The sequence below is a fragment of the Chenopodium album genome, chromosome 3 (assembly GCF_948465745.1).
Source record: "Chenopodium album chromosome 3, dcCheAlbu1.1, whole genome shotgun sequence".
Taxonomy (NCBI): Eukaryota; Viridiplantae; Streptophyta; class Magnoliopsida; order Caryophyllales; family Amaranthaceae; genus Chenopodium; species Chenopodium album.
The window spans coordinates 71201802-71229358 of NC_137836.1; the positions used below are offsets into that span (position 1 = coordinate 71201802).

At 34.9% G+C, this 27557-nt stretch overlaps 1 protein-coding gene across 2 annotated transcripts; it reads left to right on the forward strand.

The window, feature by feature from the left end:
• The first annotated feature begins 9742 nt into the window (after positions 1-9742).
• LOC145615753 (tlg2p-like protein a) lies at positions 9743-21013 on the forward strand. Of its 2 annotated transcripts, none has more exons than XM_081670776.1 (8): positions 9743-10173; positions 14823-15096; positions 17708-17797; positions 17893-17970; positions 18632-18709; positions 18813-18878; positions 18959-19039; positions 20505-21013. In XM_081670776.1, exons 1-8 carry the CDS (start codon positions 9971-9973, stop codon positions 20607-20609), a joined length of 975 nt encoding a protein of 324 aa, XP_081526902.1. In that variant the 5' UTR covers positions 9743-9970; the 3' UTR covers positions 20610-21013. The 2 variants fall into 2 exon arrangements, with proteins under 2 accessions (XP_081526902.1, XP_081526901.1); XM_081670775.1 differs by having other exon boundaries at positions 9744-10173; positions 14820-15096.
• The last annotated feature ends 6544 nt before the right edge of the window (positions 21014-27557 follow it).

Consider the following 27557-nt stretch of genomic DNA (forward strand, 5'->3'; position numbering starts at 1 on the left):
GCAGCCTGCACAACCTCAGTAGGCTCATCAATTTCACCAACACATATGTAAATCTCCTTTTTATCTGGTAATTTAGCCCACATGCTCACCAAGTCACTATCAGTCTTGAGATCAACATGCTTCATTTTAAACCCGTATTTAAAAGTGGGATACGTAGGTGTTGGGACATTGTTTTCTTTAGCTTTTTCCCAATACTCTATGACCAAATCAATCAGATTAGCCCTATCAATATCATCAACTAAAACAGTAACATCCTTACCCATGTACTGAAATTGTAATACTCTATTATCATCCATTCTGCACATATCACACAAACAAAACCAACCAACACCTATGAGCTTAACAAATAAGATCACAGTGAAACCAATAACAACAAAAATTGCATGACAATTAAACCAATCACATACAAAAATAGCATCCCAATTAAACCAACCACTTGCACTTAGTCATGATTTTTTTCCTCATAAATCTATGTATTGCACCGTAATCGACCATCAGTACTTGAGATATACACACATTTATAGTTGATTGCAGAAGGTTCATTACTGGAAATCTTTAGAGTATCCTTTTGTACCTCGGGTGTAATAACCAATTATTCATGTCCTTGTTTAAATGTTTTGCTTATAGATTGTTTGAGATACTCCACATTCTCAAAAATCAAGATACTCAGTACATAAGTATACAATATGCATCTGTTTTAGTGTTTCATTTGTCATTTTGCAAATGTTGCTATGCTGAACAAGCATTATAGGACTTAAAATCAAGATACTCCGTACATAAGTATACAAGATACTTCGGATTATTTTGTTTATTAACTCACTTATCATCAACATAGTAAATGAACTTCATTAAAAGATAATGACTTTATAAGTGATCTAAAGCAACCTAAGGTTTAAGCATCCAAATATATTCGACTTCGAGAATAATATACTTCATCATTAGAGAAAACAAGGGGGAACGAAAATCTGTCGCAAAGATCTCAATAAATTACATCTGTAATAATAGGTTGTAAAACCGATAATACAAGCTCTTAAATATATGCAGGCAAGTGCACATATTTTGTGATATCAATACATCATTTCTACCGTATGTATAAAGAAGGAAATCATAATACTATGACTTGAAAAGCGAAAGAAAAGGAAAATAGAGAGGGTAAAAGGCTAATATACCATTACATCCATCAGGAATAACAAGAAAAGTTTATCAGATAGGAACACTTTAATGATAAAACAAAGGTAAATCAATTATCATTGAAACCAACAACAACAAAAATTGCATGACAATTGAACAAACACTAGCACAATTACTGTAATCATATATTCATATGAATATATCTTATTTAACTTGCCTTATTTTGACCAAAAAAAAATCATCAGTTTTAATTAAATAGTACGGAGTACATGTCTATATGAGCTTATCATGATCATGTTATTACTTGTGTGTTATTATGATTGAATGTGGTTGCTCTGGGAAAGGATTCACTCAGCTTTTACATGTCTTTATGAGCATAACACCAGAACATAAGGGAAATTCTGCTTTTATAACAAATATTCAGCAATATTCTACTTTTGCCCAAATTTTCGAAATAACAGAGCATAATAAAAATCAACACAAATAAAGACTTACATGGCTTCGAATCACCAGAAAGATCGTAACTTTAAGATATACAAGGTCGAGAATTACACCAAATTCAGTATACTCGAAAGATAGTGCCACAATTGTCGTACCAATTTTCCACGAATTTGAACTCGCCGATGTGAATTTTGCTTTAATAACCCAGCGAATCCCCAAAAAAACCGATGACAATCGCTTAATCCCAGAAATTGATTGCAAACCCTAGAAATTTGTGTAGAGTTTTTGCCGTGAAATTTGATCGAATATTTATGGTGAATTGAAGTTCGAATAAGGAATGAAGAGGAAGATGAAGCCTTGAGGTTATTTGATTAGACGTAAGTGGTTAAGGGAAATAAATAGGGGCAATTAAGTCATTTTGCAGCTAATTTCCCACTTAAATTGGTAACCGTGGTTAAGAATTTAAGTAAAAGTTTCATAAATGTTACCAGTAAATTAGTACTACTAATTAGTGATTACCAATGATAATCCAAAATTTAGCATTCTACCATTGAGAAAAAACAGAAGTTGAGTGTTACCGGTGAGAATTTCCCTTTTTTTTTTTCAATCCATCTATCTATCTATTAACCTACTTTCTCCGTTACGCATTATGTGCAACAATTTCCAAAAACGGAAGTTACACATTATGTGCAACGAAGTAAAAATTTCCATTTATAGTAAATATTTTTGTGTAAAATGACCTATATGCCCTTACTTAAGTTCAATAACACACATTAAATTAATAAGATTATATGTTATTATTATATTAAACTAAATTAATTCATTTATAATAAAATCCCTAATCTTAATCTCTCTCCTCCCTCACAATCCACCGCCATCATCACCAACTATTCACTCACCTCCATAACAACCACCACCACAACAACCATCACCACCACAACCACAACTACTTCTCACTCTCTTCTCTTCTGCCATGACCCCAGCCCACCTCCAGGCCAAAATTCCCCACCCAGCCGGCCACCCATAACCTCGAACTCCCACTCCATCGCTGCCGCCCTGAAATTCCCAGATAATTTCCGACCAGCCACACCTAACCCAAAAGTCGCTTCTCTTTCTTTTTTCTTCTCCGAAAACCACCGTCGATCGAGTCACCAGCCCTATTTTCCCTCGTCAAAGTCATCGCCGACTCTTTTTCCCCTTTTTATAGCCGCCGATCATCCTCAAAATTGAACCCTAAAAATTGATTAGGTTTTGTTTGGCTGCGAATTGGTTAAAGTTGGTTTTCGGTGTTTATGGAGGGGTTTCAGATCTTGCATTGGTTGTGTCTGTGATTTGGGTGGGTTGGGGTTTTGGATCTTGGCGGTGGTGACTGGGTTTTGGTGATTATGGTGATGAGACGGGATGGGGTGGTGGTGGTTGGTGATTACGGGATGAGGTGGTGGTGGTTTCGGGGTGTGGGTAGATGTGGGTGGTGGGCGTCGTGGATGTTGGTGGGTGGTGGGCGGTGGGCGTGGTGGATGTTGCAGCTGGTGGATGGTGGTGGCTGATTAATTTTCCCCCTTTCTCTCTCCTACCCTTAATCACAAACCCTTTACTTTGTTAATCACCTATTAACAAATTTTATCTTGGGAAACGTGCAACAAGGTTTGTTGCACATAATGTGTAACAAAGGAATTGAAGTATTTAAAAGCAAATCCTTTCATGACACTTGTCATCACTTTGTAAAAAAATTTCCCGTTTTTTTTTTTTTTTTTTTTTTTTTTTTTTTTTTTTTGCAAAACCTATAAATAAACTATTTAAACCTTATGATTATAAATCCAATTTGACAATCATATTCCATATATACACAAATGAAATATTTCTGAATATCTTTTAAATATTTTATATTACGTATTTTGTAATATTATTGGCAAAAATATTTAACAATCGTGCATTGCACGGGATTATAACCTTGTTTATGGATAAGTAAAAAGAAAAGAATTAGACCCTGTTCTCTTCACCTTAAAAAAATAATATTAAGTAAAAATAATTTCAGTTCAGTAAAAATAAGTTCAGATCAGTAAAAATTAATTTCAGTTCAGTAAAAATAATTTCAGTTAAGTTCAGTTCAGTAAAATTCAGCTTTCTTAAAGAAGAATTATAATAGAAAATCAGTAAAAATAATTTAATTTCAGTAAAAATAATTTCAGTTCAGTAAAAATAATTTCAGTTCAGTAAAATTAAGTTCAGTTCAGTAAAAATAAGTTCAGTTCAGTAAAAATAATTTCAGTTTAGCAAAATTAAGGTGAATCAAACAGGGCCTTAGTCCGTAAAACAAAGATATAATTAGGACCCCCTTCTTATGAGGGGCGATCCAAAAGCTTCTAAGGAAATAATAGGGTACAAAGCAGAAGTATAACAAGCAAAAAAGAAATATCCATCTACATTATGCCCAATATTTGCAGTCTAATATGTCGTTTTATTTGGTTCTTTGTAAACATGTCAAATTTTCTAATGGGACAATGTGCAAAGTAAGATCTTGATATTTTCTATAACATGATCAATCTGCCACGGGTAGGGGCGGACCCACCTTTAGTCATGGTCGGTCCCATGACACAGGATTAATTTCAAAAAAAAAATAAAAATTAAACATGTAAACTCAAATATGAAATCTGAAGAGGCGAAGTCAGTGGACTATAGTACTACTCCTAGACTCAAGACTCCTAGTAATAACTAATAAGTAGTTTTATCACGTAAAATCATAAACAGTTTTATGAAAAAGAAAAAAGAAAAATTTGAAAGTACTTTTTGTCGGACAATTGTTTGATAGTTTCCCAATCTATTTTCTATTGTAATTTTTTTACCTTATTACTTTCTTAGGATATTTCCCCCTTAAAAAATAATAATAAAAAAAATAACCTTCACAATTTCAAGTATTAACTCACTATAAACTCACTGTTCTGACCACACCCATCGACAGTTGGCTTTAAGATCAGCTCCGTAGCTCCATTGACTACCCATTTACTACAAAACTCAGGTAATTTAATAACCCTAATTAAATTACAAATTTTTAAATTTGAATTTGGGTATTTTTATGAATAATTATGGGTGTTCTTGCTAAGCAATCCTTATTTCCTTATGCTAATTGCTTTATTTAACTTTATGTTGTTAATTTTGTGGTTTTAATTCAGTTTATAAAGCTTATAAATCATTATTTGAAGGTATTGTTTTGTATTGATTATTATTTATATTCACACTTGGGGTTTTACATTGATTATTTATTGTATATATTGTGTAATTGTCTGATTGTTATTAAAGATACTACGGTGTATTATATAAATTGTGAATTTGTGATTTGTGAATGGAGTTTTATTTATATATAATGATGTCTTAGTTTGTTAGCAAACTATTACAAGAATAATTTCATATTGTTATTGTAGGGAATAGTTTCAAGCCTTAAAAATCCCACTAGCTTGAACCCCACTGTGATCATACACTAAAGTACGGTGGCGTCCAAAAGGGAAGAAGATAGAGCAAAAGAGTCGCCAACAAGTTTTTAAGGAACTTGTAAACTGTTCACGAGGTGAAGGTTACACCCCTTAACGATCCAAGAGATCGTCAACTCCATAAGGTCATGAACCAAATAAGGGTTCGGGGATGATGGTACAAATCCAACCTAAAAGAGATTGAACCTGCCCTAATAATAGGCCTCTACTTTATTCTGCTCGTATTCATGTGCGCTTTCTGATTAACATACAATCAATAGATTAACCCTAAACCTGTTTAATCTATGTTGGTTGAATTTAATGCACAAACAAACTATTATTGGCGATCACTTGAAATTATAATCACAATTAACCTAATAAGATTATTAATTATCTTATCAAGCGTGATTGCAAATACCAATTCCCTTTAACATGCAATAAAAGGTGATCAAACAATAAATAAATATAATAATATGCATATCAAGCAACATAATAAATAATCATAAACATTAGAAAGAACATAGGAAGCATCATACATGATCATACTTAATATTAAAAACACCCTAGACATGATACTAGGAATCATAAATAATAATCTAAGCATGATATCTACATCATAAAATCAATAAAATACTTACTTGGATGCCTCGTACCTCTTTCTAATTACAAAATACACACGTTAGTAACTTCAAGGAAAATAAATAATCAAAGCAATTAACTTAAATAATTGAAAGAGAGATTTGGGACCAAACCCTCAGAAATTAAAACCTTTCACGTCTAGGGCGAAGGCAACTTCGAATATGGCTAGGTGTATCAAGATCTTGTGAATGCGGAATTTTGTATGAAAAAGCAAAGTATAGAAAGAATGCTAAAAGACCAATAATTCATAAAGTAATTGTTGATGAATGTAGATTGTAGATGATGATTGAAAAATAAGGAGAATTCGTGAATGAAAACGGAGTTTTTGATACGATATTTATAGAGAAAAACATCCAAAAAAGATAATTTATCAAAACAGAGTCTGAAGATCGCAAAACCAACTTGGCGCCAGACCTGGCTCATTGGCGCCAGGACCAGTGGCTAGCGCTAGGCGCCAATGGCTGGCGTTTGGCGCCAATCTTGGTTCCAGGCGCCAAAACCTGGGGTTGGACGCCAAACCGGATTTTAACGCGTTTTCGAAAATCTGATAATTTTATTGTACTGGAAGATAAAATAATATAATTTCAATCGAAAATGTTATTTGATCTAATTAAAACTCTGAAGAATCCTAATTGAATTAAGAATGATAAAACCTTCTAGAATGTTCTAGAAGACCAAAACCATTCCTAATTATATTAGGAATGATAAATCATATTAGGCCCTCCCCTAGATCATTGGGCCGTACTTAAAGCTCAAACCGGGCCCAGTTTAGTAAATTGGCCATAAATTCCTCAATATTCATCGGAATTGGGCTTATAATATATCGTTGGAAAGGTCTTTGCAAGCCCCATCCAAGACTAGCAGTTAAGTTCTTTGGTGGAACTTGATATGCTTGGAGCCCAAGTAATTCATCTGGTCAGAGTGCGGCGCAACAATAATTGTTAAAGTTTATTCTTAGAAATTATTGTTAATATGGTAAGTAGGTTAGTGCACGAGATTTATTAGAAACGTGATAAGTTTGCTTGGTAAATAAAATAAATATGGAAAATAATAAAAGATAGATTTTAGGAAAAGATATTCTAACAAAAAGATTATTTTTCTCTAAAGTCGGTTTATTAAGAAAGATAATTTTTCTTAATGAATATCTTTTTTATTTATTTTCGGAAAAGATTTTATCTCACTTGATTTACTAAAACCGTGTTTAATAAAGATAAGTCAAGGTTAACATATTTATCTTTTTAGAAAACCTACTTTCTATACAAGTGTCACTTGTATAAATAGTAGAGAGCAAAATGGTTTAGGTTTTTGTGAGTTTATGCGTGGAGAAATCACAGTGCTTTAAACGAGTAAGTTTACCAAGCTTTCAACTTATCATATTAGTTTCGGATTTCGTGCATTGCTTACCTATCATAATAGGCGTCTCATATTTGTATTGGTTGGGTTATTTGGGTGATTTTATAGTTTGTATTATATACAGTTTTGTGTAAGCTTCTTGGTGAGGCTGAGAGTTTTGTACTGGGGTGGTACGAGTGTTTTGTACTTTGGTAGTACGTGTAGTACTTTGGTAGTACGAGTGAATCTAAGTGTGGTACTTAGATTAGGTAAGATAGGGTCCTATCAAGTAGCAAGTCCAGTGAGGAACTTGTGAAATAAAGGACTGTGTCTAATAGGTTGTAACTTGGTGTTTGCCCTATTATAGTGAAGTGTTTTGTGTTTGAAATCCCTAAGGTAGGGTCGAGATTTTACTTCCATTTGGGCCCTGGAAGGTTTCCTCGTAAAATCTGTGTGTTTGCTTAAGTTCCTATTCGCATTGTTTATTTATCCGCAAAAAGTAGTCATTAGGAACTCTATACAATTCACCCCCCCCTCTTGTATTAATCGTCTCAACTAACATAACCAATAAAGGGAACACTTATAATGACAAATGTAATCAATTTTCATAAACAGATTCGTATAGGGCGTAAAACACTTATTTTGCAATTGAGATTAAAAATTTGAACATTTCTAATCTTAAGTAAACTCACCCATTCTTCAAAACACATTTTATAACTTAAAAATCTTCAATCTTATTATTATTATTATTTTACACAAACCAAAAGCTTAGCCTTTTTTTTTTATTAAATCATCCAGTTTGCAAATCATTACATAAAGCCTCTTGAATCTCAAGAGGCTACTCTTCTAGCCAAATACGACACTCACTAAAATTGCAACTTAATTTTGCTAAGCTATGAGCCACAACTTTCCGGTCCTCTTAATGAAGGAGAACTATAAGTTTCGACAGTCTTTCGTCAACATTAGGATGTCCTTCACCACAATGCTAAATGCATTAGGAGAAGTGATAGATGCCTTTCTTCATATGCTAAAACAATTTTATATTGCCAGTTCCAAGTACAAAGTCTCTGAACCCTGCTTCTCTGGCTATAAAAAAACTCTACCTCATTACAATTGCTTCCCTTACATCCACCTTAAACACCCCCAATACATGAGCAGTAAGCCAACAACACATCACCAACCGCATTCCGCAAGACACCCCTAATACCAAGCTGCTTCTGCTAAAAAAATGTTGCATCGATCAGTGTTAAGTTTATACAGCCTAGTAGCAGGCCTTGTCCACACCGAACCAAGCTGCTGCTAGGGGTGATTCACAGCAAGCCTCTCCTTCGCATTCTCAAATCGCCAACAATGCTAATAATCTCGTGTGCAATTTTCGGCTTAGGCATTTTTTCCCATAAAAAATCCACCTATTTCGCCTCATCCATACTCCACAAGCCATACACCAGAAAATATCCCACCACTTAGGATTCTTGACTTTCTCAATCTCTGCATTGCACCATTTTCTTAAGTTCCTGTCCTCATCCATCTTTGCCTAAGCACATAGTACCTCCAAATTGGGGTTACATTCGGACATAATAGCGCCATATGAATAATATTTCCTCTACCTCTCCACACATGGAGCACCAAATCTCTGAACACACACCTCTTACCACCAGTTTGCTTATCACAGGCAGACTTTCCTTCACACGGTGCCAGGCAAAGAACTTTATCTTAGGTGGAATGCTAGCATGCCCAATAGCCTTCCAATTGAACAAACACTAACCAACAGAATCACAAGCTCGTTCCCTATCCTCTTTTCTTGTAATTAGGTTGTACGCACTTCTAACATTATAGTACCCATCTTTCGAGTGGTGCTATAACCACCCATCATCCTCATAAAAAAAAAAAAGGAATAGGAATACTGCATATGTCACCTCCTTATACGTGAAAAGCTCATTTAACACACTATGGTTCCATTTTTAATCTTCCCACAACTCGTTCACAAAATTTGTCACATTATCCCCCACAACTTTAGTTGACAAAATGCGAAAATCAGGAAAAGATTAGGTACCCACGGATCTTCCCAAATGTTTGTGCTACTCCCCTATCAACAATCTTTCTTGCTCCTTTCTCCACAACATGACGGGCACTCAAGTGAAGCTTGCATTAGGAACAAATTTTAGAGTAAAAATTTTTCGAAGAGGGGAAGTATTTACTCTCTAACACTCTAGTCAATAGAGAATTCTCATTTGTTAAAATTCTCCAACCCTGTTTTGCAAGCATTGATTTATTAAAGAGCTGCATATTTCGAAAACCCAAACTCCCTTTATTTTTTGTCCTATACATTTTGTTCCAAGTCACCCAACACAACTTCCTTCCCTCACCTTTTTGACCTTAAAGAAATTTCTACACATTTTTTCGACCTTCTTAAGGATACTCACTAGAATTGAGAAGCAATGCATTGCATAAGTAGGAATAGTTTGAGCCATGAATTTGATAAGAATCTCCCGACTTACTTGAGATAAAAATTTCTCCTTCCAAACCCGATCCTGAATTTTCTGAAAAATAATTTTCTTAAATCCACCAATCTTTTAATCTATTTATGCAAAATTATAAAAAATATTAAAATCTACCGTAAGCATTGAAATGCATAAGACTTCACATGACTATATTACCGTAATTCTTACCAACTTCGATTATTAATAATTTATGGTCAAAAGAAAAAAAAAAAATTTTTGCGCGATTGCTTCGAGGCTAACCAACGTAACTCAGCGAAAGATAGAAAGGTCCGAATTAAATATTTTCTAACCCAAAAAAACCCAAAAAAAAAAAAAAAAAAAAGTTGATCACCTTCCCCAATTCTTCATTCTTGAAATTCATATCTTCATTAATTTTAATTCTTTCTCCCATAAACCCTAATTTTTTCTCAATCACACTCATAAAATCCCCAAATTTTCAATTCCAATTGATTTTGTTGAAAAATGGCGACAAGAAATCGGACAACACTGTTCAGAAAGCATAGAGATGCAATTAAAGCAGTTAAAATGCCGGATTCGTCGTTAATGGGCGGCGTTGGTGGCGGCGGAAGTGGTGGTCCGGTGATCGAGATGACTTCACTCTTAAATTCGAATGCATCTTCTTCTTCTTACACTCCTCTTAATACTGAAGATCCTTCTACTTCCAGGTTTTTTGATTTCTCTCTCCTACTGTAATTTACATTTTATCTGATTTCTGTAAATTGTCTGTTTTTTTGGAGTAATTGTGAATTGATGATTGCAAATTTAGCTTATTGTGGGGGGAGGGGTTGCTCGTAAGCTCGGATCGAATCCCGTTTACATCATTGTCCTTGGTGGCTCTCCAGATGCTAAAGGAAAGTTAGTTCTAGTTGTATGTAGAATGAACTCAACTTCTGTTTATAAAAGTTGTAATTGAAAAATGTTAATAGAAATTGGGATGATGGAGTTTGTTCACTTGTTCTGGGTTCAAATTTAGCACTGATGTTTGATGGATTGATCCTTTTTCATATGATCTGTTTACAAAAGTTGTAAGTGATACATGTTAATAGAAATTGATAGTGTGTTCGTTGCGATGAGGAGATGTGAATTTTCTCACGCATTGCTGTTTGGCAAGGCAAAGAGAGTAAACAGAGAGAAATAAAGTGATTGGATTTGCTGACTCGTTTGTTTCGCTCAGAGAGTGAATTGTTGTCTGTAGTTCATTATCTTGTTGCAATTGGAATTTAATTCTCGTCAAGATTGGAGGCTGATGGAGAATCAAAAGGAAGGAATGAGAGGGTTATGAGGAGTGAGGGGTGTAGTAAAAGGAAGGCAAAATGAGGGTGTATGAATAAATTATCAGGAATAAATTAAGAAGTATTGTTTTGCATTCTTTATTTGTTTAACAATTTTGTTTCCATTGCTTCTGTGAGGTCGATGCCCAATTTGTGTATTGAATACGTACACATTCAAATAATGTGGTCAAGAGCTGTGATACTATTGCTGTTTAGAGCTTCTATATTGGGATTCAGACATCACTACATGTTAGGAAATTAGGGTGTAATTATGTTTGATTAATGCAGAACAAGTCAATGAAATTAAGAACGAGAAAAACAATAAAGAAGATAAACAAAGAACACAAGAATTTACGTGGTTCGGTCAAAATAGACCTACATCCACGAGTGGGGGATTCGAGAGCTTGTTCACTGTAATGGAGAAAGAACGAGAGAATAATACAAGGAGTCCTAAATCTAATGGCTCAAAAGGTATGATCTAATTGATCAACTAAAGGGTCCTTTTATAACACAAGGAAATCCTAATAAAACCCTAAGATTGTTCCCCAAGTATACTCAAATAGCCGTCATAGAAAAGATATAATTTTAGGAAATATTCCATAAATTATTCTAGAATGACCTAACTATCGAGCTATAGCTTGGCAGCTAGCTCATGCCTGCCGCAAGTCCTCATAGGGCCGAGCTATAGCTCACTCGCATATAGCTATAGTTCACTCGCATATAGCTATAGCTCGCAGCCTAGTTGCAAATTTCCAGCTTCGTCAGGTTTTTGTAAAACGGTCATAACTTTCTCGTTTTTTTATCGGAATTGGGCATATGACCTATCGTTGGAAATCTCTTGAACCTAGCTATCACCTCCAACTTGAATCACCTCAAAATCAGTTGTAGTTTGAGAGATATAATCGTTCAAAGTCAGCCCTACTAGATTTCGAGTCACAATTTAACACTACAGAATATGTGTATATGTGTTTGGTGTGATGAGTGATGACTAATGACTAAGCTATAATTTTTCTGTTTCATCTTGCTTTTAAAGGGGGGTTTGTGACATTTTCCACATAATTGACTGAATGTGAATGATGTACTTGTAAATTAGTTATTACTAAGGAAGCTCATTGTCCAGAAGGCGAGAAAGGAAAGACTGCCAAGGAACCCAAACTAAAGAGGCAGTTGTAATTGATAGCTGAGCCTGGATAGGAAGCCTTACCCCTTAAGGACTTCTTTAAAGGATTTATCCTTAAAAAAGTGGAGTATGAATCAATAGATGAAGTGATATGGCTAAGGAAGTAGATTACTCATTCCTATTTTGGTTAAACCTTGTATTATGGTAGGAGTCTAGGACTTGAATGAGTTTGGGGGGTGTAAAGTTAAGATACAAGAGGCCATTGGTGAGGGGACCACTACTTTCTTTGAGAGTTCTTATATTCGAGGGTTTAAAGAAGGCATATGATAGAGGGATTGGATTATTCATGAATTTTAATGCTGAAAGTGCTATAATATAGAGCCATTTAATGATGCTAAGATATACATTGCTGTTTTCATTACAGAGTGAGGTAACCCAAGTAATTCCCTGAGCTGTAATGGCTCCTTGTCTTTCTTGGAATCTTATGATTTGGTGGAAATTGATGATTAACGGTGTTATCAGCTTAATGAGACTAATGTGGTTGACATGGGTGTGAACCCAACATTAATAATTTCGATTTCCAATCTGAAAGTTAGGGAATATACACCTTTTAATGTCTCGTATACAATATTAGCAAAGGTTTGTTGTTATAGAATATAGATTGGGTAATTTCTTTTTTGGATACTTTCAAGGCTGCTACTTGCTTTGGTGGCCATCAGATTGTTAATGCACCTCTTGTGGATAGGAAGATGGTTGTTGTCCCTAGAAGAAGGGATTATAAGGGTATCATGTTGAAGTTAGACTTTGAAGGTAGGATATGGCAATCTCTCTCTCTCTCTCTCTCCAAAATTCTGAATTCTTTGGGCCTTTGGTGCCGTTCAATGGGATTTCTCTTGGGTTTTTCTTAGATGCTGTTTTCCTTAGGCGTCTAACTTTTTGAAATTCAACAGTTCTAGAGTGTCTTAGGTTTTTAGGATATTGGAAGTGCTGAAGTGTGCATTATTCTTTCACACATTCATGTGTGAAATATGATAAATCATAATGGTAACTTACCTGTTTTAACATATAAGGTGATGGTGTGATTTTGCGGTTTTTGTAGGCGGTAATGGTAATGAGTTTATTTTTTATTTTTAATTTTTTATTCTTGGATATAGAGTTGCATTATTATATACATATGAGACTTTTCTTGCAACAAATACTTTTGAGTTCATGCCTCGTGCCCATTTGCTCCCATTTACATTGGAGCTTTTTCTATGCTATAGTGTAATTTAGCTGTAATTGGTGAATAAATATACCTCCTATGTGATTTAAATGGTGATATGGGCAGATAATGGTAACTTTTGCATAGAGCGAAGAAGCTATTGTAAATTTATCGGCTTTACATTGTTTGACGTTTTTTATTTTACTTTTGTTCCTGCAAACTGGAAATATTGTATGTGTTGGCTGATATATTGTGTATAGGCTAATTGGAACCAGACACTTTATAAAACAAAGTTATTTTGCAGTAATGCTATTGTCAACGTTTAGGGGTAAAACAATGAGGGATGGAGGGGTTGGAGCATTGTCCAAATGCATCTTTTTTATCTTGAAATAGTATGGTACCTCCACATTCATTGTCTTAGATGTAAAATAAAAAATAAACCTTCAATGCTGAGTTTGTTCTATTCTTTACCTTGACTGGTTTTAACTTCCAACACTGTTTTTTTCCTTTTACCGGGGTGGTGGATGTTTAGATATTGACCTTGTACAGATTATGTTTAGGAGATGCTAAGGTTATCCAATGTATAAAAAAGCTCAAGGCGCGCTGAAGTGATAAGGGTTATGCAGCGCCTTAGGCGCACCTCAATGTGCCTCTTTGAAGTGAGGCGCACTATATAAACGCCTCAGTGTGCCTCTTTGAAGTGAGGCGCACTATATAAACAGTTAAAAATTTGGCAGAAAATTGCTTTAGGTGCGCCTCGGGCGCCTCTAGTGCGGCAAAAACACCTCTTCCAGGCCAAAAAAAAGCGCTTACCCCCTACTGCCTTGCGCCTCAGCGCCTAGGTGCGCCTTAAAAGAAATGCCCCGCCCAGGCTAAAAAAAAGCGCTTACCCCCTATTGCCTTGCGCCTCAGCGCCTAGGTGCGCCTTAAAAGAAACGCCTCGCCCAGGCTAAAAAAAAGCGCTTACCCCTTATTGTCTTGCGCCTCATTGCCTAGGTGTCCCTTAGGCGCGCTTTTTCAAACACTGAGGTTATCACCATTCCCAATGGAGATTGTCATGCCAAGGTTTGGATGTTGATGTCAAAAATAATTTTGTTTACAGAGTAGACATTAACATTAACTTTATCTTAATGCCTCTTGGCAAAACGCAATGACTGTATGCTATTTCACGTTATAGAAGGACCATCGAAAGTTTAATGAGCCATTTCGATGTTGTCTTTTTTAAACTGAAGCCAAAGAGTAGTAACATTTTATACTGCCTTTTTTTTTAACCCCGGTAAGTTTTGCTCAAAAATATTCATGCTTTTATTCAACCCATTACTTGTGGAGACTTTCAATCAAACTTGTCATTACTAATTGCTTACCTTTTACCTTTTGTTTTCTTCCTCTATTATCTTTATCGGGTGAGATATGAAGTAGATTGTACGGGAAGGAAAATAATTATAATCAATTAGATTAACTCCAATATTGATCAATGATATGTCCAATAAGTCATACTAAATGAACTTATTCCCTGATTTTCTGAAGCAGTAAACGTATTTGAAAGTAGGTTGACCAAACATAAGATTATGGAGAACAACCATGCTGAATGACATCATCAGATTGTACAGAATAAGTTTTAAATTACGCCATTCAGAACTAACTTATACTCCTAGTTGTGGCTACCTGAGTGGATTTTTTTTTTTTTTTTTGATTGTGTAATTTATTTCTTTGGTACAGCAGGGATGCATTAACAGTGGGTCTACCACCAGCATGGGTAGACATTGCAGAAGAGATAACTGCAAATATTCAACGTGCTAGACTCAAAATGGGAGAGCTAGTGAAGGCTCATTCCAAGGCTTTAATGCCATCCTTTGAAGATGGTAGGGAAGATCAGCGTCTGATTGAAGGCCTTACCTTAGATATTACTGATATACTGAGGAGATCAGAGAAAAGATTGAAGGAACTTTCAGCACGCGGCTCTTCTGAGGATTCTGGTGTTCGAAAAAATGTACAGGTGGGCATTTATACCTGCACTTCTATTTTGCAATTTTTGGTTTAAATTTTCTACTTATGGTGGTTACATGTATCATGTGGTTTAAGCGTTTAACTTGATTTATTTGTTAACATATTCATTATATTTATTATTGTTGTCAGTCCTCACTTCCTAACTGAACAATTTTGCATGCATCAGCGCTTGTATTTAGGTTTGAGGTTTATTACAGTTTAGTACCTCTATCCTATGTCTTGTAAAAAAGAGGTCAGGGAAGAACATTCAAGGGAAGGGTGGGGCCCTTTCTCTCTAACTCTCTTTTCAATATAATACTTTTGTTTATACATTAGGAGAAACATAGCTACATGAGATCTTGTTAGATTTTTCTCAATATTTATTTGTATAATATCGACTTTTAATAATTTTTCCTTATAGACAATTGAAGTTATAAATGATAAAAAGTAGGTGCTGGCACATGTGTCAGGTCAATATGGTACACAGCAGAGTTAGTATAGGTGCACTTGACCCTTCAAGCATGAAATGGCAGTTGACGTCATTGTAAAAAAATATTGATATTGTACAGGAGTGGTCACAGATTCATTTGTTGGGGGGGGGGGGGGTTGGTTAGCTTCTTCATCGATCAAAGCGACTGTGGGGATTCCCCAATTTATACTTAGGGGAGACACAAAGATATTGGGTTAATCTTAAGACTTAAGTAGTGCTCTTCAGTTACTTTTTGAGGACATCTTGTGCTCTTTATGTACTTGGGTTTGTGCAATATTTGTAAAGAATAAAACTTTTACAAAAAATTCTAAAGCTTGGCAAAGATGTTTGAAGATACTCCCTTCATCCGAATCATCCCAGTAGAAAGTTGCCCTAATCATGTCTACCCGAATTATTAGTTGACATACTACTAGTTAGTTTTTCCTCCTAATTCTTCTCTTAAGTTAAACCTACACTGGCCACACCCATCCACTCTCTTTGCGACTCTTTGTACTTTTTCTTTCTCCTTGTTCCTGTACCATTCTCTTATCAGTCTCGTGTTATTGCAGAAAGTTGGAGGGGTGATTATATGCCATATCATATTCAAACATTTATTCCTGTTATCTAGTACCCTAATGTATTACCTCTCTCTTTTTAACCTTCCTCTTGGTGATTAGAGTAGTGAAAAATTATGGAGAACCTCCTTTGGTTTGGGGTAGGAGAGGACAGGATAGATCATCTTGTCGGGGTGGGATGAGGCTTGTAAGCCTTGGGAGAGGAGTGGTCAAGGTCTCGGAAATTTGGTGGCTTAAAATGTTTCCAAATTGGGTGAGTGGTTATTCTGCTCCTCTTATGCACACAATTCACTTTCACATTAATTCTTAGATACAGCCATACAGGTATGTACTTTAGGGTAATGGATAGATGTTCTTGCAATTAAACATGCAACCATGCCTTCTGCTCCATTCTTGGATTTTTTTAATTTCTGTGGCATCCCTTTTTTACATTGCCATGGTCATATAAGAAGTTGAGGTTTAGGATTCGGTTTTGGAAAAAAGGCTATGTCTAGATATATGTTTTTTCATTTCCATCCCTCATCCTTATCACATTTCCCCTTTGCATTACATTCTAACTACTGTGTTTGTTTGGTTGTGACTTGTGAGGGTCCAAGCCTTTTATGAAATTTATACTTTTAGAAGATTTAGGTTTGAGGTTCTCTTTCTATCGCTAGAGCGGAGAGCTTGCTTCTGTTTTTTACAAATAGGCATGTCATTTCCTTTCGGTTTTTTTTTTTTTTTTTTTTTTTTTTTTTTTTTTTTTTTTGGGGGGGGGGGGGGGGAAGCCAAGGTCCTGAAGAAAATTAACGCATGGTATGGGCTGATACATAACAGAGGCCCAATCAGTGGCTATCCTACATATTATGCCTTGGGTTAAGGTGAACGTCACCACCATGGCCTAGTACTCTTTGGCTAAGGTGACACTCAAACATTTTTGCCTGGCTTAAACCAAAGGTTTTGGGCTAGAATGGGCTGTGGGCTCCCTGTGTCAGTGTCAGAGTCTCAGACTGTGGCCCATTACATTACGCAGGAAAAAAAAATCTTAGTAGTGAGGTGTTTTGGGTGTCACATTTTGTTGTGCATTATGGCATGGCCTCTTTTGTGTAATAGGTTGTTTTGTGATTATGGAGCTGGGTGTGCTCATTGACTCATGGAAGATTTGTAGGTGCATTGGATTACTTATAGTGAAGAAAACATTGGGGTGGGCTTGATTGCATGGATGTACTTTGGGTGTTGGTGATGAATGACCGGATTATCTTGAGCAGAAATTTTAGTTGGGACTTGGGAGCTTTTGGGATAGAGTGTAATTTTTCTGTGAGTGTTTTCTTGTTAGTTTAAGTGAAGTTGAGTGAGATAAGCTATTTTTAATATTCAGTACTCCCTACATCTCCAATCAAAAGTTCCATTTCATCCAAAAATCTTGATCCTAAACACCCACTACCTTACATTTTTATTCAGCTTCCTGAAAAGTGTGTGCAAAAGACAAACGGTGACTTTTATATAGAGATGAAAGTTTTATGGTTCTGTTCAATTTTTAAATAAGATTTCTCAAGATATCAGAACAAATGATTTACTTCTGAATATTTCTGTGACAGCGTTCCCTTGCTACAGATCTTCAGAATCTTTCTGTTGAACTTCGTAAGAAGCAGTCAACATATTTGAAGCGACTTAGGCAACAGAAGGAGGTAATGCGTATACCTCAATATTTTTCATTTTGTATTTGGCTAATTGACTTTGCATCTTTTTTATAGAACCGTTGCTTCTTTTTTCTTTGGTACAGGGAACTGATGGTGTTGACTTGGAAATGAACTTAAATGGGAACATGCTGAAAGACGATGAGGATGAATTCAGTGACATGGTATCATTTTTTGCTGAATTGCTTGAAATTATAGCATTTATCGGTCTTGTATGACTATTTGTTTATTTGTTGACTAAAACTTGGTTGATTATTCTCGATCAAACCTTAAAGTATCTGGTTTTAGCTGGTTACAAGTGAACATATGGAGATAGATATTAAGAAAATCACGCGTTTAGCTATTCAAGCTTTGCAGATTGATCTGTGATGATTAAAGGATACATTCTTGAATGCTTAAATAAAATGCATACAGTATACTGTAATAATAATTATAATACGATATGATTTCACTTTCTGATACTGCTGTACATTATTTCATGTTGTTTTATGTTTACAGTTGCTCATGATACAAGCAATTGATGCAGAATTTGTGTAATAATGTGGTATTGATCCAAGCTATATGAGATGCAACCCAAATGTTTTATAGCATGAATGTGTTTTCTACATTCCACTCTTGGTAGTTGTTAGTTATGAGAAGCAATGGAGTATGCCTGCGATCTGGATCTTTGATATTGATTCCAATAGATTGCTAGTCGTCTAACATAATTGAGCCCCTAGTAAAATTGAGTTTTTAAAATTGAGCTGTTCATTGTAGGTGTAACTCTTAGCAGTTGAAACATATTGTTTATTTGTGTCTTGGTTTACATGAACTCTTCTTGTATAGGGTCTTGACAATCATCAAATTTCCGAGTTCAAAAAAAGTGATCATTTGACAGCAGAAAGGGAAAGAGAGATCACTCAGGTAACATTTATCCCCACTTATTATCTCTTATCTAAAGCTACACAATTGCTTGTTACTGACTTCTGCCGCATTTGTTTGTTGATTAATTCGGTTAACTTTATAGGTTGTGGAATCTGTAAATGAACTTGCTCAGATCATGAAAGACCTATCAGTTCTTGTGATTGACCAGGTTATTCTCACATCTTGTATATGTATTTATTCACTTATTTCTATTAATAATTTGGTGATTGAAGTTGCCATTTCTTTCAGGGTACTATTGTTGATCGGATAGATTACAACATTCAGAATGTTGCAACATCAGTCGAGGAGGGCTTCAAACAGCTTCAGAAAGTATACTCTCCCCTCTTGCCTTCCCACCCCCTTTTTGCACAGCTCTTGTTTGTCAAAACTTGGATGCTATTAAAAAAAATATATTATGTTCTTAATTTATCATATGTTAATGCCTCAACTTATGCTTTTGCAATATTAATTTATTGCAGTAGAAAATGTCTAGATATTTTTGAGGAACCTTGTCTTTAGATTGCTGATGTTTAGTTAGGGGTTCTTTACTTCAGTGGATTTCGTTTTTTTTTTTAAGAAAACCTTAAGCTGTATACGAGATTTGCCCCTTATTTGAGCAGTGGGATTTGGGTAAATCCCCAAAAGAAAATGATCAAAGACTCACCAGCAGAGTTATATGTTACTCGGACACATTTCACCTCACGTACCGGTGTCGGACCCTCGACACTCGGACATTGGTATGACACCTGGACACTTCACTTTTAGTTCAAAATCATGGATTTTTTTCACAAAATAGCCGAGTCGGACGCTTGGACACGTACCCATGTTGGACATGGGTACCCGAATCCAAGTAACATAGGAGCCAGCAGTTGAGTGGAAGAGGTTCTTTAAAGAAATTATATTTCTTGAACAAAGTGATTAGTTACCTGCTAGATAAGCACGCTTTAGTCGCAGATTTGATCTGGCTAAAAAAAGCCCTACTAATGGAGCATATTAGTTGAGTGTTGGCTTAAGGAGTATTGGATGATAAATGATCCTACCATAGATAAACATATTGTAGGAAGGAGTCATCACAGGAATACCAAGAGTTTAGTGTTCTTAGTATTTTTAGAATATATGACAGGAGAGAAAATGATGATTACATAATACTCTCTAGAGAGTCACTAAAAATTTACTAGGATCTTTGCATGCTGCATATTACTCTGTGCATGCAAGATTCAAGTAAAAGGGCAAGCAGGAATAAAACTATTTTGAGAACTAAGATTTGGCAGCTTCTTTAAACTGTGCAATTTTTATTTTTTATTTTTATTTTGTGTGAACCCTAGTATCCCCAACTGCAATTTTTATTTTTTATTTTTATTTATTTATGCAACCATTCCTATCTTTCCTCACTAAACTGTGCTTGAGTAGGCAATTGTGACTTAGCATTGCTCATCAAACAAGGGAATGTGACTACATTTATATAGTACGGAGTAATATACCTAAAAATGATGTTCTTGCAGCTCGAAATAAGTGCACTTACTGTTTCACACCATTCTCATATTAAGCAACTTCTCTTTGGACATATAGCTTGAATAAGTACTTAATGTATTAAAATAACCTTTTTTTTTTGGCATTTCCTTATCCTGCATTTTATGAGACTGTAGTTTTCCTGTTTTGCACTAAATTTGTTCTTCTGTTTATAGATTTGTTTATAAGTTAATCTCTGATGCAACATTTGTTTCTTCATGGAGTAGATGCTGCTATAGTATTGTTGGTCAGTCTGTAATTTCTACACTGCATTTTCATATTTCAGGCGGACAGGTCTCAAAAGGGGGGTATGGCACGGTGCGCAACAATTCTCATTATTATGTGTTTTGTTATGTTGGTGCTTCTCGTTCTAAAAGAGATAATATTCTAGCCAGTTAGAAACTTTCCTAATGTGTCTGCGCTAGCACTGGCATGGAATATCTTAGCTAAATGTCACTGAGGTTCAGTGAGATTGAGAAATCTGTTCATTGTAATTACCTTGGGAACCACAGATACAAGCACTGCATAGATTATTTTTTGGGTTCTGAAGCAGGAATGGTGACACGAAAACCTCATTTTCTGATGATTTTGGCTAATCACTATAGAAACAATTTTTGTAACAATGTTCAGCGGGGTATGAACTCCCCATTGTATATGATCCTTGATCCGGTAGTGTTCTTGATTATTATTGGAATGTTATAAGGAACATCTTCGTCAGTGGCGAGGTGTTGCTTTTGTATCAGTTAGCATGAATGTGCAAGCTAGTTTAGTAAATCTATAGACTTTCAGGAAATATATTCTGTATACTTGTAATCTTTTTTGCGAAAGCATATTACTTCGTATTTTGGTGTCTGGTTTGTATGAAGATATGAGGAAGAGAGTTTAAGTTCTCGTAAAAAAAAAAGGAAAGGAAAAGAATCTTTCGTCTCTCTCTCTAGAAAACCAAGCCCTTATCCCCACCGCTTCCTAATTTTAGCCACAGCTCGCCGGCGATCGGCGTCTCTCCTTGCCATCGCCGGCGAGTCGATAATTTTAGGCTTCTTTTAATTTGTTTTTTTAGGTTGTTTCAAGGTTTAGACAGTGGAATTAGGGGACTAGCAAAGAAGTTGTTGTCTTCAAGTCCATCGGTGGTTATCAGGTTGGTGTGTCGTTAAGGGTGTCGGAATTGTCCAACAAATCAAGGAGCCAAGGCTATTCTTAACGCCGCCGTCGAAAGGAATTTCGTTAATTGTTTTCCCGACGGTAAAGGTGAAGTTAAGACTAGGGTTTCCTCCCTTAATCCAAGGTTTGATTCGGGTGAGGTGGTCTTCTTTGTTGGCCTTAACGATTGTATGTGGTGCTCGTTTCTGCCGGTGCGATAGGCGGAGTACTTCTTGCTTCTTATGGTACTCACAAGACGCTTTGTGTGGTTTGCTAGTTTTCTTTGCTCTGTTTTTTTGGTTAAGTTGTTTATGTTTTGTCTTGGTTTAATTATGTTTTATTGCCTTCCTTTGCTTGTGTTGTTGTTCATATGTTTAGTTTTCAACAATACCCTTGCCCTGTTTGTTTATGAGTTGGAGTTTCTTCGGATAGTTCTCCATTTGGAGGCTAATGAAGTGTGGTGGTTGGTTTTTGAGTCTGGTTGGTTGGCAATAGCCTTGGATTTAGGGGTAGTACAGTTGAGTAGTACTCGGATTGTTGGCATGGTAGTCAGTTTAGCTGCTTTATTGGGGTGGGATTGTGTTATGGGGAGTTGTTGTCACTTTGAATGTGTGGCTTCCCTCTTTGGTGCCCTCTGTGATTATGCTATTTTTCAGAGGCTGGAGTTATTTGTGCAAGTAGTAAGTTTTCCTAACATTTGGAGTTTGCATGGAGAAGTTAATTTTGAGGGGAGAGGTTTGTTTGCGTTTCCTGTTGCTACTTGGTTGAGGGATGATTTGGATGTTCAGTCAGTAACTATCATCCCAGTGTCAGTGTTGATGATGACAAAGACAGTCATCATCAAAAATTTAAATCTTGAAGGAGGCTCCCCATCTTTAATGGTGGTGGTAAGCAAAGTCCTCCATTTTCTTGCGTTCTATATAGGTAGAATTGCAGGAAAGGGACCTGCATTTTGGTGTGAGGTTCCTCATGCAAGAGTCGTGAAAAAATACGACTCTCATGTGTTGGCTCTTGGACTCTTAGGAGGTGGCTATGCTTTTAGATCCCTAGGAGTGGAGTCATTTTATGGGTTCTTTTTTCGGCAACAGGGTGCTGCTTTCGACTTCCGGATGTATGGTCTCTTCACTACTTACATCGTGAATTTGCATAGGTGTCATTGCAAGTTTCGGTTCCCTTCTCTAGTGTTAGCTTGCGTTATCAGTCCTTCTCCAAGGTTTTGGTTCGTTTGGCAACTATTGATCCAAGAAAAGGTTTTGGTAAGAACCTTATGGTTATTCGGGCTCCGAGGTAATTGGTATGTTGCTCAAAGGCTCAAAGGTATGGACAGTCACTTCGTTTTCCCTCTACTGGTAAGTGGCAAACCCTCTCTATGGGTTTGTTTGGGCGTGTGGGTTCTGCAACAATACACAAGGTTTTTCTTTTTGTTTTTGCGTGTTTAGCTAGGTGGATTTGGTTGTTTTTAGTTACTTGTTTTAGTTCTCTTAGGTTGTAATTTGCCCTTTATTTATGAAGTTCTCATTGTCAAAAAAAAAAAAAAAAAAAAAAAAAAAGGAAAAAAAAAAAGTTGAGATTCGAAGGTATGTAGGGCAAAACTAACGGTAGCGGGTAACTTTTAGAGGTCGAGTAGCAAATTGTTATAAGAATAGCGAGTAGCTGTCATTAGTGGTGGGTAGAGGCTAACTGTCAAAATAAGGTTTATATATTACAGAGTATAAGTGTTTGGCAAAAGTAACTAATGGCTAGAGTATCTTTAATGTTAAACTAATAGCTAAATTAGTTAGTAGTTTCAGTTTGCTATTCAAATGAGTCCCACTTGATCAATTAGTTTTTAAAATTTGCTTTCTAAAAAATTACTTTCTAGCTACAAACAATGACATTGTTAGCGATTTCTGAAATTTTCTAGTAACTCCTTAGAGCATCGCATCTCCAATGCTAAGTTAACTATTAAATTAGCTTGTCATGCCACTTGATTTCAAGCTAACCCTCTTTGTACCTATTTTGTGCCTCATGCCACATAAACTTTACTTTCTCAATTAATTTTATAATAAATATTATTTTAATGGATTAATCTCTAATTTTTTTTGAAACTTTTTCCTCAAGCAAATTTAGGGATGTTCGTGGTGCGGTTTGGTAAAATTACGTTTTGTATCTTTTTTAAACCGCACCATACCACACTTCTAACCAAACCGCACCACAAAATGCATTTTGGTGTGGTGCGGTTTAACCGTATTTTTTAAAAATTATAATTATATTTTTAAAACAAAACTTTCATTTTATTTTGAAATTATTAATTTGTAATTCAAATATTAAATTCTTTTTTTAACCCTTAATCTAAAACTATTACTAAAATAACAACCGCTGACATCATAACTAACACCATCTCTCCTTAAATTTGTATACCATCTCTCATAAAAAACTAATTAAATTCTTTCAACAAGTTTATTCTAGAAAATTGGAGTACAGTAAATTGAATAAAACTATTCAATTCGATATTCAATTATCTATTTTGTTTTTGCATTAGCTCTAAGTTTGTTATAAAACAAAGGAAATTTTGATAATTACCACCATCTATTGTTGCCAAAATTGAAAATACCACCTCAAGGTTTTTTTTTTTTTTTTTTTTTTTTTTTGAATTTTACCACCTAGTTTTTTTTTGCAAAAGTTCTAAAAATCCCACCACTTTGTGAGATGACGTCATTGTGGGACCCACAATTTCGTTTTCCCTCATCCTTCCCTCGATTTCCCTTGTTCTTCTACTCCCCTCTTTCAATTTCATCTCTGAAATCTGAGGTCATTTACAAAAATTTCGCAAATTAGGTTATAATTTATACAATCTAACCTAAAACAAAGTGAATTGATTAGCTTAATTAGGGTTGGGTAATTAATTTGGGGGTTTTGCTAAATTTGACAAATTAGGGTTTATGAAGTTAAAATTGAATGAATAAGTGAACAATTAAACAAGTAATTACCACGGATAAACCCCTAATTTGTCGAATTTAGCAAAACCCCCAAATTAATTATCCTAATTTGTCGAATTTAGCAAAACCCCCAAATTGATTACCCAAACCCTAATTAAACTAATCAATTCAGTTTGTTGTAGGTTAGATTGTAGAAATTATAACCTAATTTGCAAAATTTGTGTAATTGAAATCAAATTTGTGTAATTGAAAGAAGGGAGTAGAAGATAGGGGAAATCGAGGGAAAGAGAGGAAAAATGAAATTGTGGGTCTCACAATGACGTCATCTCACAAAGTGGTGGGATTTTTAAAACTTTTAGAAAAAACTAGGTGGTAAAATTCTTCAAAAAAAAAAAAAAAAAAAAACTTGACGTGATATTTTCAATTATTGCAACAATAGATGGTGGTAATTATCAAATTTTCCTAAAACAAATGGATATTTTGATCTTGGGATTTTGCATTGCACTAGAGTATGTTAAATTATAATTTATTATATTTAATGATAATATCTACTTCGTAAATATAATTTATTTTTAGTGGTAAGTATTTTCTTCTAGATTATAATTTATTATTATTTTTTTTATAACTATTGATTGATACTTGTTTTTGCTGCTAAAAATTTCTTCCCTATGTGTAAGTTTTGATTATTGATTATTTGTGGGCTTATATGAGGCTGTATTTTAATCCAAAAATGCTTTAGGTTTTAGTCTCTTAATCTCTATACATTGGATTGTAAAATTCCCTTTTAATGGCTTAAATCTTTTACTATGTATAATATTCTCCTATTTTATGTCTTTTTAAAAATATTTACTTTATAATAAGCTAGCTACCAGGTTTCAAAAAAAAAAAAAAAAAAAAAAAAAGCTAGCTACCACATTTAGGAGAGTTGAAAGATCCTTGCTCCTCTTCTAAATAAAAGAATTAAATGTCAATTAAAGCGGCTTGTAGATGTGTTGATGTAACACAATAATGAACAAACTTGCTATTTTGTTGATTGTGATTTATGTTGTTTTTCCTTAAGTAAATGGTAATGGTAGTAAAAATTTAGTTTTGTCTTAGTTTCAATTCAATGTTTTACCAACTTTGCTCAACTCTAACTTTGATGCCTTTTGACATATTGTTTTGCTCTTGAATAAAAAAAAAAACATATTGTTTTGCTCAACTCAAACTTTTATGCTTTTTGACATATTGTTTAAAACTCTATATTACCACTCTATAAGGCCTAATCTATTTTTAAGACCGGATATTTTGATACTCCCTACGTTTTTAAATACTTGCTCCACTTTTTATTTGCGGCCGTATTTAAATACTTGCTCCATTTCCTTATTTGGAAAGCATTTACAATAATTAATTAATTTCTCTCACCTAGTGGACCCAACGTATATTCTCTCTCCTCTAATTCTCTATATTATTTTTGCATTCTACAATTTTTTATTCTTCCACCAACCCCACTATCTCCATATTTTATTACTTTCTCCAATTTTTCCTAAAACTCTGCGCATTTAGGAGAAATGGAGCAAGTATTTAAAAACAGAGGGAGTAATAATAATAATGTATAATAAATGTATGTTTTAATTGATTATACATTTAAATCTAATTATATGATTATTTTGTATTTGATAGGAAACATGTCAATCATACTTATGGGACGATTTGACATCCCTATTCTTGAACCTCTACTCAAACAAATGGTAAACGTTCGACTTTATATATATTTTTTGGAAAAATTGTAAGAAATTACCTTTTAAAACACCTCTTTCTTTCTTTCTTTTTTTTTTTTTTTTTTTTTTTTTTTTTTTGTGAAAAAACACCTTATAATTTTTTTTTTTGTGAAAGCACACCTAAAACCAGATTTATTTTTACAAGGTAACACCTTAGGTTGGTTTCAGGGCATTGACCCTGTTTTCCGGCGTTGACCCTCACGTGAGGGTCATGTGCTCAACCCCTCCCTCCACAAAACCACCAAAATCAAGCCAAGCCTAGCCAACCCTAGCCGCCAACACCACCACCTAGCCGCCACTAGAACCACCACTCAGTCACCGACACCACCACCGATCAACCTAGCTGCCATCACCACCCACCCAAATCACTTAAAGGAAATAGCATACCTTCCCCCAAAAATCAATAGAGAGGAGAGAAGAAGGTAGGTTACAGTTTTTCCCCCTTTTTTACCCAATTACAAAAAAAAAAAAAAAAAAAAAAAGAACCCTAGACCTAAGCTAAATAAAAAATCCAACAAAATTAACAACAATGAATCAATTTTTTTTAACTTTAACAACTCACCTACTTCAAAGTTAGATTAATCGAGGTTGTTCTTTGCCGCAATTCGATCAAAACAATGGAGTTTACGCCTTTAATTGACAAAATTCGAGAGTAGCTATGAAGAATAGAAGAGTGAGAAAGTCTATTTAGAGGGGAAAAGGGGGAAAAGAAAGAAAAAAGGGGTGGGTTTAAAGTGAATTGGGTAGGCGGTGATGGCAGCTAGGTTGATGGGGGTGGTGTCGATGTTGGAGGTTGAGAGGTGGTGTTAGTGGCGGCTAGGTAGTGGTGTTGGCAGTTGGGTTAGCTAGGCGGCTATGGTATTGGTGGTTTTGAGGAGGGAGTGGTTGAGCACGTGACCCTCATGTGAGGGTCAACGCCGGAAAACTGGGTCAAAACCCCTAAATCGGATTTAAGTGTTACTTCACAAAAAAAAAAAAAAAAAAGGTTTAAGGTATGTTTTCACAAGAAAATTTTTATAAAGTGTTTTTTTTCACAAAAAAAAGGTGTTATAAAAGGTGTTTCCTACAATTTTTCCATATTTTTTTTTTCCTTATTAGTGTTGTTACTGTTATTATTGTTATGTTGAATTTTATTGCTTTGTATTTTCAATACATTAATTTAATATAATTTTACTAATACACAAACGTATTAGAGACTGCGTATAATGAAAGAAAATAGAATTTAATAACACGAAAGGATTATTTGTTATTTGTTATTTTGTTATTGTTATTGACACGAATATAGTTTTTCTGCTAATGACAGTGCACCATTAAAGATATTAATAGTTAAAGTAACACACTGTGTAATATGCAAGAAAGTAGAATTTAGGAAAACAGATGAATTATTTATTTGGTCTTTATAATGATAGCATAAATAGTAGAGTAACTTTATCCCTTTTACAAATAAAAAAAAATGTTATATGAGATCTTTATTTGAAGGCAATATTCTTATAATTGTGGTGATTGAAATTAGGGTCGGGT

Excerpts from the sequence above, each read along its gene's own strand:
- LOC145615753 (XM_081670775.1), top strand. The coding sequence starts at position 9,971 with ATGGCGACAAGAAATCGGACAACACTGTTCAGAAAGCATAGAGATGCA. Across the intron at positions 15,097-17,707 it reads GTGTTCGAAAAAATGTACAG|CGTTCCCTTGCTACAGATCT; the intron begins GTGGGCATTTAT and ends TTTCTGTGACAG. Across the intron at positions 19,040-20,504 it reads GCTTCAAACAGCTTCAGAAA|GCGGACAGGTCTCAAAAGGG; the intron begins GTATACTCTCCC and ends TTCATATTTCAG.